This window comes from Melozone crissalis, unplaced genomic scaffold, assembly GCF_028551555.1.
Source record: "Melozone crissalis strain CALT ecotype California unplaced genomic scaffold, PUWL_Pcris_2 ptg000029l_1, whole genome shotgun sequence".
NCBI lineage: Eukaryota > Metazoa > Chordata > Aves > Passeriformes > Passerellidae > Melozone > Melozone crissalis.
This window is the reverse complement of record NW_026535807.1, coordinates 202,557-218,953: the sequence shown is the minus strand read 5'-3', so window position 1 is coordinate 218,953 and position 16,397 is coordinate 202,557. Positions and strand designations below refer to the sequence as shown.

Here is a 16,397-nt window from a genome sequence, read left to right as displayed (position 1 = left end):
AAACCCAAACCCCGGATGTCAAAATCATCAATGACATTATTTCATACTTCTGTTAGCTACAGCCCACAACATTACTTTGGGTACTTTAGAGATAAATACCTATAAGTATCTTCTGGATAGGTTTTTTGTACATAGTCCTGCAATTCCATCTGTGCCTTCTCCTGGAATTTTTCTATTTGGGTTGAACTGGTCAGACCAGGGTGATCTAAAGAAACAAAACATTTCTGTATGTCGATAGTTTCCCTATACATTGTGAAATAAATGTATTTATAAGACTCTCACATTTAATTTCAATGAAATATTTCTCTGGTATTGTGATGTTTAACATGCTAGCTGTATAAAGGTAAACATTTACTTCCTGGCTTCACAATTAGCTTGTTCACTTTTCTCTCTAGAGCTGTGTGTATCCATAAGAAAGTGGACAAAGATTAAGCCTGTATGTGTGTACCAGGCAATGACATAGAATTTGTTTTTAGCTTTGCCTGTTTAAATGGTTGCCTCTGTGATTTGTTCTAACTAGGCTGGCTAAGCAGTATCTAGGGTTATTTTCTTGATAGATCAATGTCTTTATCTTCTCAAGTGTGTCTCATGTTTTAATTCCAGCTAGCTCAGCTCCTCAGACAGCCATGTTCTCAGAGCAAAAAAAAGCAAACCCACAAAATATCACCTCTCTTAGTATGCCGAAATATCTTCACTCATGTGTCCAAACTGCTTGTCCCTTGAAATAGGAAAGAGCTACCTTGAGTTTGGATAGTTTCTTGCTTTTCCAACTCAAAACCCCTAACAAACCTAACTCTAATGGGACAATCTCCCCCCAAAAATTCAAAAGAACATTTCAGGACACCAGTATCTTCTAATTAACTTTTATTACAAAGAGAAAAATAGTTACGAATGCAAAAAAACCCCAAGCAAACACACCAATAGCAATATATCCTTTTACTTTGTATTCTATTAAATACAAAGTAGTAAATACCTTTGAATTAAAGTAAATAATATGCATTTCTGAGCAAAACCTTCCCTTTTACTCAACCTGTCAGCAGTTTTAGATTAACCTTTGTGTGTCCTTGAAACATTTCCATCTTTGCTGAAAAGACTGCCACTTCTAGTTTCTTTATCGTTCCAGAAAATCTTAAGGGTCTTCTTTGAGTAAATTTTCATATTTCAGAAACTGCTTTAGCTGTCTGCTGTCATTTTTTAGTAACAAATGGAAGACAGCCTATTTACATTCAGTTTTCAAGATTTTGTGGAAGTTTCATATACAATAGGTATTTCTGCTTATATTTCAGCTATTCCTCTTATAAGTATATTAAAAATACTAAAATTGAAGCAAATTTCTTTTTGTCACTCAGAAAATGCATTTCTTCTAATCCCCCTCACCATTTACCTCGCTAATATTGCTAGCACACATTCCAGATAATTTTTTACTCATAGATTCTCAGCTGAAGGTAACTTGAGAATCTAATCTTCTAGGATGGATATACAGGAAACACCTGATGGATTTGAACTGTAAATAACACGGATATGTTGCTCTGAAGTTATTTTAAGACACATATTATGATAATCATTATGAAACAATAATTTTATCTGCAACAACTCCTCCTTGAGATGAGGAGTCTCATCTCAAGACATTAGTCTCATTTAAAAAATACTAAAGAATTTGCATATTAAGACTTATTATTTAGAAAGATATGATTACTAAATTCCTTACCAGGGCTAAAAAGGACTATAGCTTTAAGGTATGCATATTCATATCCATCAATATCAAGCTTGGCCATGCTGTTACAGAACTCCTGAAGTTTCCAGATGTGTTCCATGACTTGCTTTATTCTGTCGCCAGAAAGTTTATCTACAAAAAGATATTGCTTACTATTTCATCTGAGCTCAAGCATTTCTAATATATTAACAAATAAAGTTTTATAAACCAAGTCAATGATATTTGCAAGTCTTTTGCTGTCTTGGAACCACTTAACATATAAGGATGGCCTGAATTATTATGAAAGCAAAGTGAATTTTTAAAGTCTGAGACAGACCCGGAGCTAGCAAACAATGTTAAGAACATTCTAGCAACAGAATGTTATCCTGTCGCCAGGACAGCATAATCTGCCACACCAAACTGTTTCCAGTGAAGTACTGTTCTAAGCAGAGATTCTGAAATGATGCTGCATTATTCTAAAAATGGCTAGAGTGATTCTGGGAATGAACAGAAGCACAAAGCAAATACTAACGCGCTACCCTAATTTTAAATTCAAACATTATTGAATTAGCCTTTACAAAAGTGAATACAAGAACAGTAATGACAGTGCTACTTTCTCCTCTATCCATACTTTTAGGAGTGAACTTTTCATTAGCTATGGTAAATAGTCTTTTTCCCATCTGATAGGGTAAATGCACTGAAATACACATACACAGATTCTTCCATCATTTGAAAGATCACATTGCTTATATTGGGTTCATAATCTATCTTAAAATTTCAATTTAAAAGATGTATTTTATTTATAGATCTGTTACGAGTGAGTAGTATTAGCTGCTAACCTAGGAAGGGAGAGATTTCTATTTTGGTAAATAGAAATCCTTATATTGGACTCCATATCTAAAACTAGTCAAGGAATAAAAACATTAGAGAATACATTAAGACTTTTTTAAAATATATAATTACTATTATCAAACTTCAGAAGTCAGTTTACAAGGGATAAAAACCTTTCCTTGAAAAACACATCAGAAGAATTTTATTCCAGTCATAATCTCCAATGCTAGTATTTCAAATAATTTTAATTTGAATATTTTATTTTTCTCTATACAGCTTATAGTGCATAGAATTGCTTAGACTCCATGTGGCTTAAACAGAATCTTTGACATAGTTTATTATGATTTGATCTATTTTCTGGAACTGCAATAAGAAGATTAAATGAATGGAAGAACCATTTTTTTCACAGTCTTGAAATAAGAATGAAAGCATAATGTACATTTCTTAAATCATTAATTGTGATACAAATTTTTAGTTACTCGAGATGGATGAAGATAGACATAATGTAATGTTTTTATTTCTGTATTAAATGGGAAAATGTGGTCCAGAAAAACTCAGGAAAAGCAATTTTAGAAAATTAGAATTCCAGAGTTTCTAAGCAGCTTCGTCACTAATAAATAAAGTTCTGAAATTTCTTTACTTTGTTTTGAATTTTGAAGGTATAATACAAATGTAACATGATAACTTTGCAGAATAGATAAATAACACTAATGATCCTCTTTCATTAGCTGGTTTCAGCTAACGCAGTATGAGTGCAAGTAGAGGTTCTAGAAAAAAAATATTTTTTTTCAACATTGATGCATAAGAACAGAAGTGGAACCAGCTATAACAGCCCTCCCATTTACTCCTCTCCACTGCTTGGAACAAAGGTGGAATACACAGTTCTGTGCATTGTGAAACAGATATAAAGCCTAACTTTGCATAGAACATCCAGTATGCAGGTTTCCCTACTGATCTTTTCAACTCCAGGAAAGAAGCAGCACTCTGTTGTATTTTGGGACTGTCCAGGCTCTCTTAAATGAGAAAGCAAACCAAAACAAACAAAAACCAACCAACAAAAAACCCCCCAAAACCAAAACAAGGAACAACTCTATATTCATTATGAAAGCAATTAAAGCATAATATCCATTAAAGAATCAAATTTCAGTCTAATTTACTTTATCATGATGAAGCTAATAAAGTAGATTAAAGCTTGATTGTAGAACTATAAAATATACAAAGAAGACAGCTGGAAAAATATTTAATATCCTTCAGGTCTGGAAAAACACATCTGTTTTACTCTCCTCAGTAAAAAACTATTTTCTAATTTTTTCTGTGTGCAAAATAATGACACCATAAAAAAGTATTTTTAAATGGTACCCAATAGTATTCTATAACTGCTTTTAACGGACGTGTAAATTTAAAGTAGTTTTCAGGTATTATGCTGTCTTTGCAGAGTTTAAAACTGGTAGCATTGTTTTCTTCCTCCTTTTAAAAGTAAATATTATTTTCATTCCAATGAATCCTATTGATTGGAAGGTCTTTAAAGAATGAAAAAAAAGCAAATATAACAGATTTTCATCCATTCAGGATATAATCATCATTATCAATAGACCAATGTTGAATTAAAAAATAAAATTACATACATCTTGTTAAGAATGTCAAGAAATGAGGTTGCTTAATGCTTCAAGGGCACTTCAAAATACATTAATCATTACTGCATTACAGTAGTATCCAAAACCATTATACATGCAATAATATGCTTGTTGTGATAATTGGCAAATGCTGTGTTTTTACACCATAAAGAGGAGAAGGAAAGTTCCTGAAGGAAAAAGTCTGGTGTGGTTTGGAAGAGGATATCATTATTCTAAGAGGAAAAAACATACATCTGGATGGGAAGAAAACCCTCTGAGCACATCCAAGGAGTATTTTAGGATGTACTTTCTCTGTAATATCAGTCAGGCATAGAAGACCGCCTTGCCTCTATGGACACTTCTATCCCACGGATGTCTCTGTGAGGACAGTGCAACAAAATTGTCAATCACCAGGGGAAAGATAATTATGCAAGAGAAAGCTTCACCTTCTCCTGGTTCCTGGTGAACAATTTAGCCACTGATGGGGAAACACCTTTGGCCAAAGTTATCCAAACATCCCTGTATTGTTAGCAGCACTGGTAACATACCTTCTTGTATGCTGTTCTGGAGGTGGTTGACAATTGCTCCCAGGATGGTGGACAGACTCATCACCTGTGCACACTGTGCCAGCCCTAAGGTAAACAGTTCATTCCAGCAGGCACGCACAAGGCTCGTATTACAGTCCTGCCTATAAACAGCAGAAAATCAAACAACACTAGGTAGTTTGCATATCAGCTTGGTATTGCCCTATGTATAATTATGTTATGTATAACAATTCATAATAAGGATTAATCTGTTGGAAAACTTTTTGGTAACAGGCATATATTAGCATATTACAAGTATTTCAAGAAGCAAAAAGAAATTATAGACTATGAAACCATTTTGGGTTATCTGTGAAATGGTGCTCATCAGTTCTTTAGTAAGGTATCAAGCAAGCATTTAATTTCTACAAATTAATGCTTGCTTTTGATTTGGCTTTAGTTTATGTAACCACAGTAACATCAGATATTGTAGTTACTCTCCCTTCTGCCATCTTCTGTTTTATTCTTCAAAACAGGGAATATTGCATAATCTTCACACATTTTAAAATATTAATTAAAAATGAAAAAATATTGTAACTAAAAAGTTCAAAATATCTGGAAGCATTCAGATGAGTGCTTAAATTCATTCAAAAGCAAACCATTCAAACGGAGTATGTCCATTTACCCAAGAGCTTGAAACGCAGGTATGGACCTAGCCCAGTGCATAGAGAGGAAAAGGAGTCGTGATGCTGACTCACAGATGTAGTGTACATTAAGGTACTCTGGCATCGGACTGGGCATTGTCAGCTGCAAAAAATAAAAGTACAGTACAACACATATAGTTCAGACATAAACTAGTTTTTATCATTGGTGAAATAACCAGCAAAAACATTCAAAGTACTCTCATAGTCCATCACAATCAACAGTGCGACAAGAAGTTGTCAAAGGAAAATTGTACTAAATAACTCATTACTACTGGCAAGGAATGCAAATTGGGAATATGAGACAAGAAATTATGTAGGAGCTCATACATCTTAAGCATTAGTTTGTTTAGTCAGACATTTAAAGAAGCACCTACCTTAAATGTGACATGTGTATCTGTAAGTAGGGGTCCTTCCACTTCAATAATTGGTGTTGACTGATCTCTACTGATTACATGAATATTCCCTCCTCCTGTAGGATCCATCCCATCTGCCAAGTTATGAGCTGTTGTACCATCTGTGGTATTAAGTGCTTTAGCCAAAGTATCAAATGCCCTAAAATATAAGTAAACAATGAAAGAGTGCTTCCTTAGATCTTAAAAATTTCACAGTGCTCAAATTAAATGCTATAAAATATTTCCACTTAGAGGCAACATACACAAGAACTCTTCAGGATGACAGAAGGTCAGACGTTTCATTACAATTTTGTCCCTCTGTACTCTTTGGGCATTAATAAAACAAACAGATGTGGCCACATACTGCTGGTAAAAGATCTCCTCTATAAGGGAAGAATTTCATACTGTAAATCTTGCTCTGACAGTTTTATCCTAGTTTTGTACTAGTAAAGGGGCCTTGTGCTGTACTGGTTGTGGCTGGGATAGACTTAATTTTCTTCACTGTAGCTAGTATGGGGCTATATTTTGGATTAGTATTGAAAACAATGTTGATAATACAGAGATGTTTTTGTTATGCATAGCAGTGCTTGCGCTGTGTAAAGGCCTTTTCTGCTTCTTGTCCTCCCCCCAGTGAGGAAGCTGGGTGTGCATAAGAAGTTTGGATCTGACACATCCAGGACAGCTGACCCCAACTGATACAAGGATTATTCCATACTTTGTGATGTCACACTTATAAAAAGAAGGGAGGAGAAAGAGGAAGTGGGGGGATCTGAAGTGGTAGTATTTGTCTTTGGAAGTAACTGTTGCACGTGCCGGAGCCCTGCTGTCCTGGAGGTTGCTGAACCCCTGACTGCCCATGGAAGGTAGTGAATTAATTTCTTTACATTGCTTGTGTGTGTGGCTTTTGCTTCACCTATTAAGCTGTTTTTATCTCAACCCACAAGTTTTCTCACTTTTGCCCTTCTGATTCTATCACCAGTCTCACTGGACTGAGGGAGCAGCTGTGTGAGGCTTAGTTGTCTGCTGGGCATAAATCTCAACAGTCCTCTTGCACTTAGCATTTACTATTCCCCCTTCTCACAGATTCGGTGAGGATTACAGACCAGATGTATTCTGAAGAACAAAGTCCCTCTCCTTGTCCCCATCCTTGATCTCCGGCTTTTTGGAACAATGGAGAACAGTGTGGTTTTCTTCTAGACAATATGCCTGAATTTCCTTCCCCTTAAGATGAAATATAGGCAGGCATCCTGATCTCCCAGTATACATAGAGCCTTAAAAGCCTTATGACAGTAACACAAGAGAGACTGGTCCCTGGTCTTCTTTATACTCAAGCTGTTGCTGGATCATTACCCAAAGAGATCACTGTAAATTCTCTTTGGATTAACAGAGCTTAAATGTAAAGAAGAATTTTGTGTTCCAATTTCATACCAGTGGACATTGTTATGGTATTGTGCTTCTTTGCCATTTTTTGTCAAGATGTTTTTTTGGGAGAGGTATTTTAATAATTTTTTTTTTCTGCTTTAAAGAAGGAGTAAGAGGTTGACATAAGCTGACATTGCAGTGTCAAGTATTTTAAAATATTAATTCACTTCACTTGAAGAGTTCAAATGAAAGACTTAGAAAATGCTCCTTTATTTCTGTTAAATAAGACTGCTTTCTCTGGGTACAGTATCTTGTTTTTCTCATGTGTAGAACTATCCATTATACTTCCTTTAAACCCAGTCAGCCCAGATGGACATTAATTAATGTCCTTCTCGCTCTCGTGCTTTCTCTCTCTCTCTCCCCAGAGAGGTGTTTTCCAGTCAGTGTAGTGGGCAGACTGGTCTGGTATTTCTTTACTGTCAGGGGCTTTTCTGTGTAAATAATTTTTCTTATACCTTTTGTTATTAATGTTGTGGCTATTACTGTTTCATTTTGCTGTTACTGTTTGTTTGCTAGTCTCATTGCTGTTCCCAGTAAACTGTTCCTATTTCAACCTGTGACCTCTGCCTTTTGTGCCTCTGACTGGAGACGGAGGGGGAGCAAGTAGCAGCATAGTTTAAGTGTGAACTTAAATTGGAGAATACCATTCTTAAACCACGACAGTTAAGCTCCTCCTAAAAATCTTCTTTTTGAGAAACAGTGGACAATTTTGAGTCCAAGTATGTTGTCTTATTAACCTATACTGCTAAATTCAACCAATCTGCTTCCCCACACAAAAAACACAACCAAAAACATCCAACAAAAAAATCCCAGCCTTGCAAATCTCAAGCTGTGCTGGAAATTTTAATATTCCATGCTCCTTTTTCATATATTTTTCATTAAGAAAAGAAAGACTTCAAACTCTTTCTAAATCTACATTACCAGGAGATTTTATGGCAGCACAATCTCAAAAATAAATCTGCTGTAATACAGACTCTTAAAGAGCAGGGCTTAGGGCACAAGCATCGCACAGGAGAAGCTTACATAAAATACATCTGTGAAATAAAATGGCACTGAAATGTTGCTATTCTCAGAGTCTTTCATGGTCACAAACTAGTAATTGTTAATTTTTCTGAGACCCAAATCTGGTCTAGCGTTAGAACACTACACTTGTTACACAGGACACAGTTCTTCACAAGAGGACAAGAGCCAAAACTGATTTCTAAAGAGCTGGTATTTTGTTTCTAAGTAGGGGCAGTCTGGCAATCTATACTGTGTCTCATGCAACAATGGCAAATTAATTTAATGAATGAGTACAAGGATACACCACATAGAACACAAATTACTAAATAAGGTGTAAATATAAAGGCATACCGTGTAATCTCACTTGCAGATTGCTCTTCTTGTTGAACTTCAGAAGTATCTCCATTATTTAGTGACTCACTGAGATTAGCAAGAGATGTTACAACATTTGCTAGTGTTCCTAAGGCACCCTGGCTTGTTTCAGCCTAAAAAGGAAGCACTGTATTAGTAAATCAAAATTATAGTTAATATGTATAATTTCCCCCTCATTTTCAATCTTTTTGTTCTTTTTCCCCTATGCACCTTTTCCTTCTTCCTGAATGCCAGGAAGAACAATGGTTCACAATTATCTTTAAATAGGATTTAAAGATAATTATCAGTCCTAGTCACAGATGAGACGTCATATTGAGAACTAACTGTAGGTGACCTTTTGCAGAAATATGCTTGCCAAAAGAAACCACAATCCTATTGATCAATTTATTATATCCATTCATACAGTTCTTCACACTTATCACAACCTTATCTTTTCAAGAGCAACAACTATTTGAGACTATGTGCAACAATTGTTTGAGATATAGTAGATAGATAAAGTAATCTGAACAAATTAATAGATATCTCAGAACTGAAGAGAGACAGTAATACCTTGGAATCAGCAGCTAGAAGGACTGTACCATCATCCCTGATCAGAGGTTGCTGAATATTCACGAGCATTCCTGGATCAAGAAGACCGGCTGACCTGTTCAAAAGCGTAAGGCATCTGATGATCAACAGTATTTTCCATTAATCAGAAGCATGTGTAACAACTCATGAGATCATAAAAGGAATTACCAGTTTTTAAATAAACAATTTAGTGAAGCTTACAGTTTATTTAACAGGACTTAAGTCTTTCTGAAATAGTTCTCAAAAAGTAGCTTGAAAGACAGAAAGACTGAAAGATCTTATCATTTCCAGTACAAAAACAACAATAAGAACTTCCTAAATGCATATCTTCTCATTTGCTTTTTGTTCTGGTTTGGTCTGCTTTAAGGAAAGCTGTTGTCGTCTCATGCTCTCAGAAGTCACCTGGTAGCTTTAGTTTTATATTAGACTTAGGAGAAAGGCATAACTCTGTATTCCAAGCAAGACACCGGGCAGCACTAAGTAGAAGTCATAAAAATATTTTTTATATTTCAAAATATAGTCAGAAACAGTCACATAATCAAAGCCTGCATAAAATCTCTGCTGCCTTTACTTCTGCTGTTTTTTGATCAAATATCCTCCCCCTCTCCTGTATCCAATTTAGGGAGACAGTGGAAAGTCTTTACAGTCAGCAAGAAGTTTACTTATGTGATGCTCCAAGTGTCTGTAACATGACAGCAATGCACACAACACAGGTGCAAGGCTGCAGGACATTACAGTACAAGGGGTCCTACACTACAGGACCCACAGCTATCATTGTGAACAAGCACAGGCAGCAAATTATCGTGCATTATGCAAATCTACATCCTACATAAATAACAGAGTGGTTCTCAATGACTATAGTAGTGTTTATAGGTCTGTAATGGATCTGTAGCTCAAGGAAATTTTTAAGAAGCAAATGTCTCTGTGAGTACTTCTTTCAAACAAGAACACTGAAAAACAATTCTCCAAGAAACCTGCAGCCCAAACTTCCTAACTGCAGTGTCATTTGTTCAACAAGGAATATGTATATGAAAAATTAAACACACACACTTCTTCCCTTATAAAAACTGAATAAAAATATCCAATTTTTTTATGTAGTTCTCAACCATTCATAAACTACAGTTTTGAAAATGTCATATATAACCTAGACTTTTTTAATTCTATTCAGAAAAAAAAATAAATCTTGCCTTTGTTTGTAATGATGTGCATTTTCACACCCATTGCCTAAGGAGACACCTGACAGTGCAGGAATTGCTGCAGCAGCAAGGTACAGTAACCACTTTGGAGTATCTTCCATATAGTAAAAGGAAGCTGCTGTTTTGCTGTTGTTGAAATCAGTATTTGGGATGTGAATCAGCAGTCAATGAGTCTCCCTAACTAGTGTCTTTAGGAGAACAAAGCCTGAGTCTGCCATTTGCAGATCTGATTTCAGAGAAATGCTAACTCAAATGTATCACAGCATTAGCCTACATGCTTTCTGCTTGAATATCATTCAGTTGCTCTGCATTGCTCTGACCTGGCTGGACAAGAGCCAGCTCTGAACTGAAAACCACATACCTGTATGCAGACATAAAAACTTTCATGAGAAGCAGAACCTACATTGGCCTTGGTAATGGAAACAGATGATGTGTGCATTAAAGTTCTTTTCTGTTCCCTCTAAGAGCAGAGGGGAGAAAGCATATAGGTGTGACTGCAAAGTAATATGCACAAATGACATGAAAGAAGATACGTGGAACTGAGGTACTCACCGTGTCCCATCTTTATCTGCCACAAATGTTGGAGTTGCTATTAGAGGGCTTCGAAGATCTTTTCTTATATAGATTTTTTCAGTCGAAGCTGCACAGTTGGTTGGTTTTTCACGTTGCACATCAAAAGGCTTTCTTTCACTTTGAACCGCTACATAAAGATAGAAACATACAGATTTGAAAGGAAATATTTCAAACGAAAAATACAAAAAGTAAGTAAAATTCCTGCAGTTATGATAGTGTACCAGCTCAGTTAAAAACTGGAAATTTAATACCAAGAGGGAAGAAACGCAGGCTCCAATTTTACTATATCTGTGAGTATGTGTATTTTTACATATACTTTTAATTAAGAAAGTCAGAGATTGATCTTTTGCTTCAAGTTTTGCTGATCTGGAAGGAAATATTGCTCTTTTTTTGGCATTTGATAAGATGGAAGATTCTACAGATTGTGTTTTCAATTTGTTTTTTTTTTTACAGGCACAAGCTATATCTAAATGTTAGGCAGATTTCTATTCTGGATGACACAAAACAATGCAAACCCTGAAAAAGTCAAGAGAGGCAAGTTACCTGAGAGATGCAGGTAAATTCCTTGAGAGGATACTTTCTGCATAAAATACACTTCACTCACAGCCATTATTTCCTCCCAGTTAGGGAAGAGTGTTCCAAAACTAACCCTTTCATAATCTACATTTATACTTGAGAATTGAAACAAACTAAGTTCAGTCACTGAAGTGCCGAACAAGTGTAGGAAGTTTTTTAATGAAAAAAAAAAAAAGCAAGAAGCAATTTGTAACTTTTAAAGAAAGTGAAAAGTACATCTTTATAATATTAAAATATTATTATTAAACATATTACAGAAAGTTATCCTCACAACCAGCAAGAGTTACTTAGTTCCTGATTTTATTTTTACTATTGCTGTTACTATAAGCAAAATTTAGGGGCTTCCAAGTTGGCATATCAAATTTACTGGCTTGGTGAATACATATAAATTAATCAGAGGCCTGACTCAAAGCCAGTGAAGTCAATAAACATATACCCAAATCATATTGGAATAAGAAAGGTTTGCTGTCTGGAACTGCAGCAGGTTTTTCTTGCACAAACATCTCATCTTATATTCAGCACATTGTGCGTAAAGCAGCAGAATCGTCACAACAGGTCTGGAGTTTCAGAGTGCAAATACAACAATTATGTTCCTATTTACAGCTTAAAGTTTTGCTTCCCTTGAACTCAGTGGCTGGAACTAACCCTGCTTATATCGTATCACAAAACAACTTTGTAATTGTTTCACGTAGTGCTAAATTGAAGAACACGTGATATAAACTGAAAACAAAAATATATTGAAACAAGTGTTTGGCTGCTAGCACTGGAAATGTATGAAATACTACATACAAACATGAAAGCATATTTTAAAACATATGACATTTTGTACAATGCCTCATAAAACACTGCTCACAAATTATGAAATTAACATAAAAATTTAAAAAGGGGGGAAAAAAAGACTATTTTCTATCACTGGCTGAAAAAGCCACAAAAATAAACTGGAAGGAAAGCAGATTCTCAAAACAGAATATTAGATTTAGATTCATGTCAATCCACGTCAAAATATTTTCTGTTATAAACATACGCTGTGTTTGGCACATGCATTGTAAGTGCAGCTGTAACTGGGCTCCTCAAAGGCAACAGTACTTGGAGACGTGGTTCAGAACAAACCACTACTGCACCTCAGACATAAAATGGTGATGAAAGAAAGGTGCACTAGATGCTGCCAAAGCGTTCTGTTTCCTTCCAGCAACATATACCAAAACAGAAAGAACACACTAACAAATTGTAGTCCACATAATTGTTATTTGGTAGGAACAATATCACACTGAGTACTTAACACTCACATTCCATTTTCATGCCCATCTCTAGACATTTCTTAAGCCTACAAAACTGGCATCGATTCCGATGGTGTTTATTGATGATACAGTCCTGGTTGCTACGACAACTGTAGGTCAAATTCTTCCTTACACTCCTTTTAAAGAAACCTTTGCATCCCTCACAACTGACAGCACCATAGTGACGACCTAGGAAACATATATATTATCAGTTGAAAATTACTTATAATTTAGCATAGAAATATTAATTTTAACCAAGTAAAACACTGTAAGTCATCCTTTAAATTTGTTTTGGATTTATGCCAGCATTTTAGACCATGAAGGCATTACTACAGTCTCACAAGATATTTCTGGTTTACCTAATGTCAGGGGTTTTGGTGAGAGAGTGGAGAGAAGAGAGGAAGGCTCAGGCTATTTCTGAAGGTGTGGTTGATGAAGGTGTAGCTCCCACTCTGTTTAAGTACAGATACAATTCTATCTGCTGTTACAGACTATAGCATACGTTTAGAGACTATATCAGCTAAGAGCTCAAGTAATTTCAGAAAACAAGTAATTTTACACCAAAATTTAAAATGCAATCTTAATTTAAATTTCCTGTCCATATTAATTCTGGTATTGTTTTAATTTCATAAACACTTAAAAGAAGAAAAAGAAAGTGAGAAAAAGAGACAGAAGGGTGTCTTCTCTCTAGGATGAAAGCACAGAACACCCCCTTGACAAATAAAAAAATTTTATCTTAAGATTCCTTGTTACTGCGTGTTACTCAAGCACTGAGGTTTCACATAATCTCTGCTTGCCTTGTTTTGTGATAGTAGAAGAAAAAAATCTACCAGGAAGTGTTAAGTTTGTTAGAGAGCACTAAGAAGCATTTTCTTGGAGCAGTTACACATTTTTAGGTGACATGTTTATTTCATGGTAGCACATCACTGTGGGGAACTTGACTACATGCTTCAAGCAGTCTTTTTCAATTACCAGGAGTAATTTAATCATTATTTTATCTTTAAGCCAATTTATTGTATGCTTCAGTTCAAGGAGAAAACATAATATTCTTCCAGGCAGAGTTTAGCTATTTTTTGTGTATAGACAGAGAGTATATTTTTCCATTTAAAAACTCAGTTACTTTTGCCATGAGCATAACTTAAATCAGTTTAAGCACATGAAAAATCATCCCTTCATCCCAGTCATCCTTTCAAGCAAGTTTCTTCAATATCACTTTGAAGGCTTCCTTACCTGATGCTTTATCACCACAGACTACACAATATTCTACTACCTGGGGCCGCTGAACATCAGTTTTTCCTAGCAGACGTTCCACTGAAGCAGAGTCAGTCACTATCTAAAGCAAAATTCCGGAATAAAAAGATGTAATTAGCCAGATATAAAGGTAAGGAGTCTTGCCTATAGAACAAGATTGGTGTATCAGCTAAGAAGAGGGGACTGAATTTATGAATAAGTACGGCATTTGGAATGAAATTAAGTAGTATAAAATGCAATTTAATGAGAGTTCTTACTGACAACAGAGAGACTTTTGAAACAGTCCTATCAAAACAAATTACAAATAAAACTGCTAGCTTTGTTTATTACAAATGTTTCTTCACTTGTGCAATCAACAGTATTTTTCTCTTGTTGCAAATACTCTCAAGTGGCTGCTATACTTTAGCCAAAGACAGTTGGCTTTCAGATGCTGTTCCCATCTATCTCTTCTCTAACTATTAGGGATGTGTGGTTCAGAGAGGATAGCCTGGAGCTCAGATCTATAACAGAAACAGTTTAGCTTCCAAAGGCCTTGGATTCCAAAACTTCTGTTCTGAACATTCAGTTTAACCAAGAAAAATTTAAAAACCCAACCCCTCTGTAATGTCAGAAATCCTATTTATCATGGAAAATGAATTTTAGAAGACTTTTAATAACATTTTAAAAATATTTATGTAAAAGTTACTCTTCTTCCTGTAAAATATTCTCTATTGTAACAGTAATAAGAGAGACCAGGCACATTCTCATTTGTTTTATTCTTTTTTTTAAGACTGCTAGGAAGAAATCTGAAATTTCATGAGAGATAGATTATTGTTACATCATTGGCTTGCCAAAGCTTCTGTTCATATAGATTATGCTCAAGACCCACAAAAAACCATAAGAGCTTTATTGCAATGTCTTGATACTGAATGTAAAGTACGAACTCATGTAAATTTGCTCAGGTGAGTTGTATCTCTGTATATGAGTGAATCTTAGACTAAGAAATCCTGGCACTTCTCACAAGCACTATCTTAAGGATTCCCATATGTCTTTGGAACCTGAATGAGAACACATGATGAGGGATGATAAGTGCAATGGAATACATGAGGTAGGTGAAGACTGAAGGATTTGTGACTGAACAATGAAGCCTAAAATCAGTATGTCTGATCCATGTCATGAGAAAACTACTGCAATTTAGACTTAATTTAGAAACAAAAGAAACAAACAAAAAACAACAACCCCCCCCCGCAAAAATATTACATGGTTTATCTAAATTACTGTATTTACCTGAATTCTGCCTGGCACAATGTTGTCTGTGGTGGTAAAGATAAGCTGCTTGGCATTAGATGTCTCAGGTGCTGCCAGGATCACCTTTCCTGCACCAGTTCCATCTGGACTAGCTAAAATGAACTGTTGCTTTGGAGACACAGCTGAATCCACTGCTGTCACTATTTGAATTTTCTGACCTGTTTGCTGATCTGTCACAATCTGTAAAACATTGAAGAAATTAGTAAATTTTGTTTTAAAACCTTTCATTACATCTCAGAATTATATCAGTGGAAAATTACAAAGAAGGTCTCTCAAAGTTTTCTTTATAAATATCACTAGGGAGATGTTCCCCAGTTAACATTTACCAATATATTTTACATCAGATGTTACTCCCTAAAGTTATCATCAAAAGATGGAATCAGGCAGCTTTATTGTTTCACATGCCAATTTTCAAGATTCTGTTATGATTGAAGGTTTCTATTTCTGATACACTTGTCTGGTTGCATGATCTCTATTTTGCCTGGTAGAGTAACCATATCAATATGCACTAGAATTTCATTAAAATTTACTAAGTCCTATGTAATTTGTCATTGAATACATTCTGATACATTAATGACATCTTTTTATTATCTCCCAGTAACAAAGTTCCACTGTGCAGCATTCCCAAAGGCCAACTTCATGCTAAATAGATCAATCTCCTACTGGCTCCTAAGTAAGTGGAAGGGGAATCCACTTGGAGACAATCTCAGATATCTGTTGACAATATCTCACCCTTTGGTGTGGCCAGGGCTCTGGAGATTTGCTTGTGCAGGCAAGGTTTAACCTGTGTTAATACTCCTCACTGGCTAACTATTATATACAGCCATCTAGTCAGCACCAATACTGAGGGAAAAAGAATTTTCATTTTCACTAAAAATTACCTAATCTCACAAGACTTAAAGGAAGTATTCCATAGTCTTTAGCATGCTTTTGTATAAAGCTAAGTAGGAGGAGAAGAAAAAAAGAAAATTTATGATAGTTGGTTAATTATTGGATTTTTACCTGAATGCGTTGTGGTGAAGCTACAGAGGAGTCTGTGGAAATTATCTGGATACGCTGAGAAGGGCTGGTCATCACTGGAGATTCAGATAACGAAGTCTGAACAGTCGGCACCTGTAAA

The 16,397-nt window shown here is 35.4% G+C and overlaps 1 protein-coding gene across 7 annotated transcripts in view; it reads right to left on the bottom strand.

The window, feature by feature from the left end:
• NR2C2 (nuclear receptor subfamily 2 group C member 2) overlaps positions 1-16,397 on the bottom strand; it is a 35,678-nt gene that overhangs the window by 8,197 nt on the left and 11,084 nt on the right. For 5 of the 7 annotated variants that reach the window (XM_054280684.1, XM_054280677.1, XM_054280680.1 and 2 more), the window contains 12 exons: positions 16,280-16,390; positions 15,257-15,457; positions 13,970-14,072; positions 12,749-12,928; positions 10,866-11,013; positions 9,100-9,193; positions 8,530-8,663; positions 5,737-5,914; positions 5,344-5,465; positions 4,686-4,825; positions 1,709-1,846; positions 100-205 (listed from right to left, as the gene is read on the bottom strand). In XM_054280684.1, coding sequence (XP_054136659.1) covers positions 100-205; positions 1,709-1,846; positions 4,686-4,825; positions 5,344-5,465; positions 5,737-5,914; positions 8,530-8,663; positions 9,100-9,193; positions 10,866-11,013; positions 12,749-12,928; positions 13,970-14,072; positions 15,257-15,457; positions 16,280-16,351 — 1,616 coding nt within the window. In that variant the 5' untranslated portion in view covers positions 16,352-16,390. The remainder of the gene's footprint in view (positions 1-99; positions 206-1,708; positions 1,847-4,685; positions 4,826-5,343; positions 5,466-5,736; positions 5,915-8,529; positions 8,664-9,099; positions 9,194-10,865; positions 11,014-12,748; positions 12,929-13,969; positions 14,073-15,256; positions 15,458-16,279; positions 16,391-16,397) is intronic. The other 2 variants (XM_054280681.1, XM_054280682.1) reach the window with 2 other exon arrangements.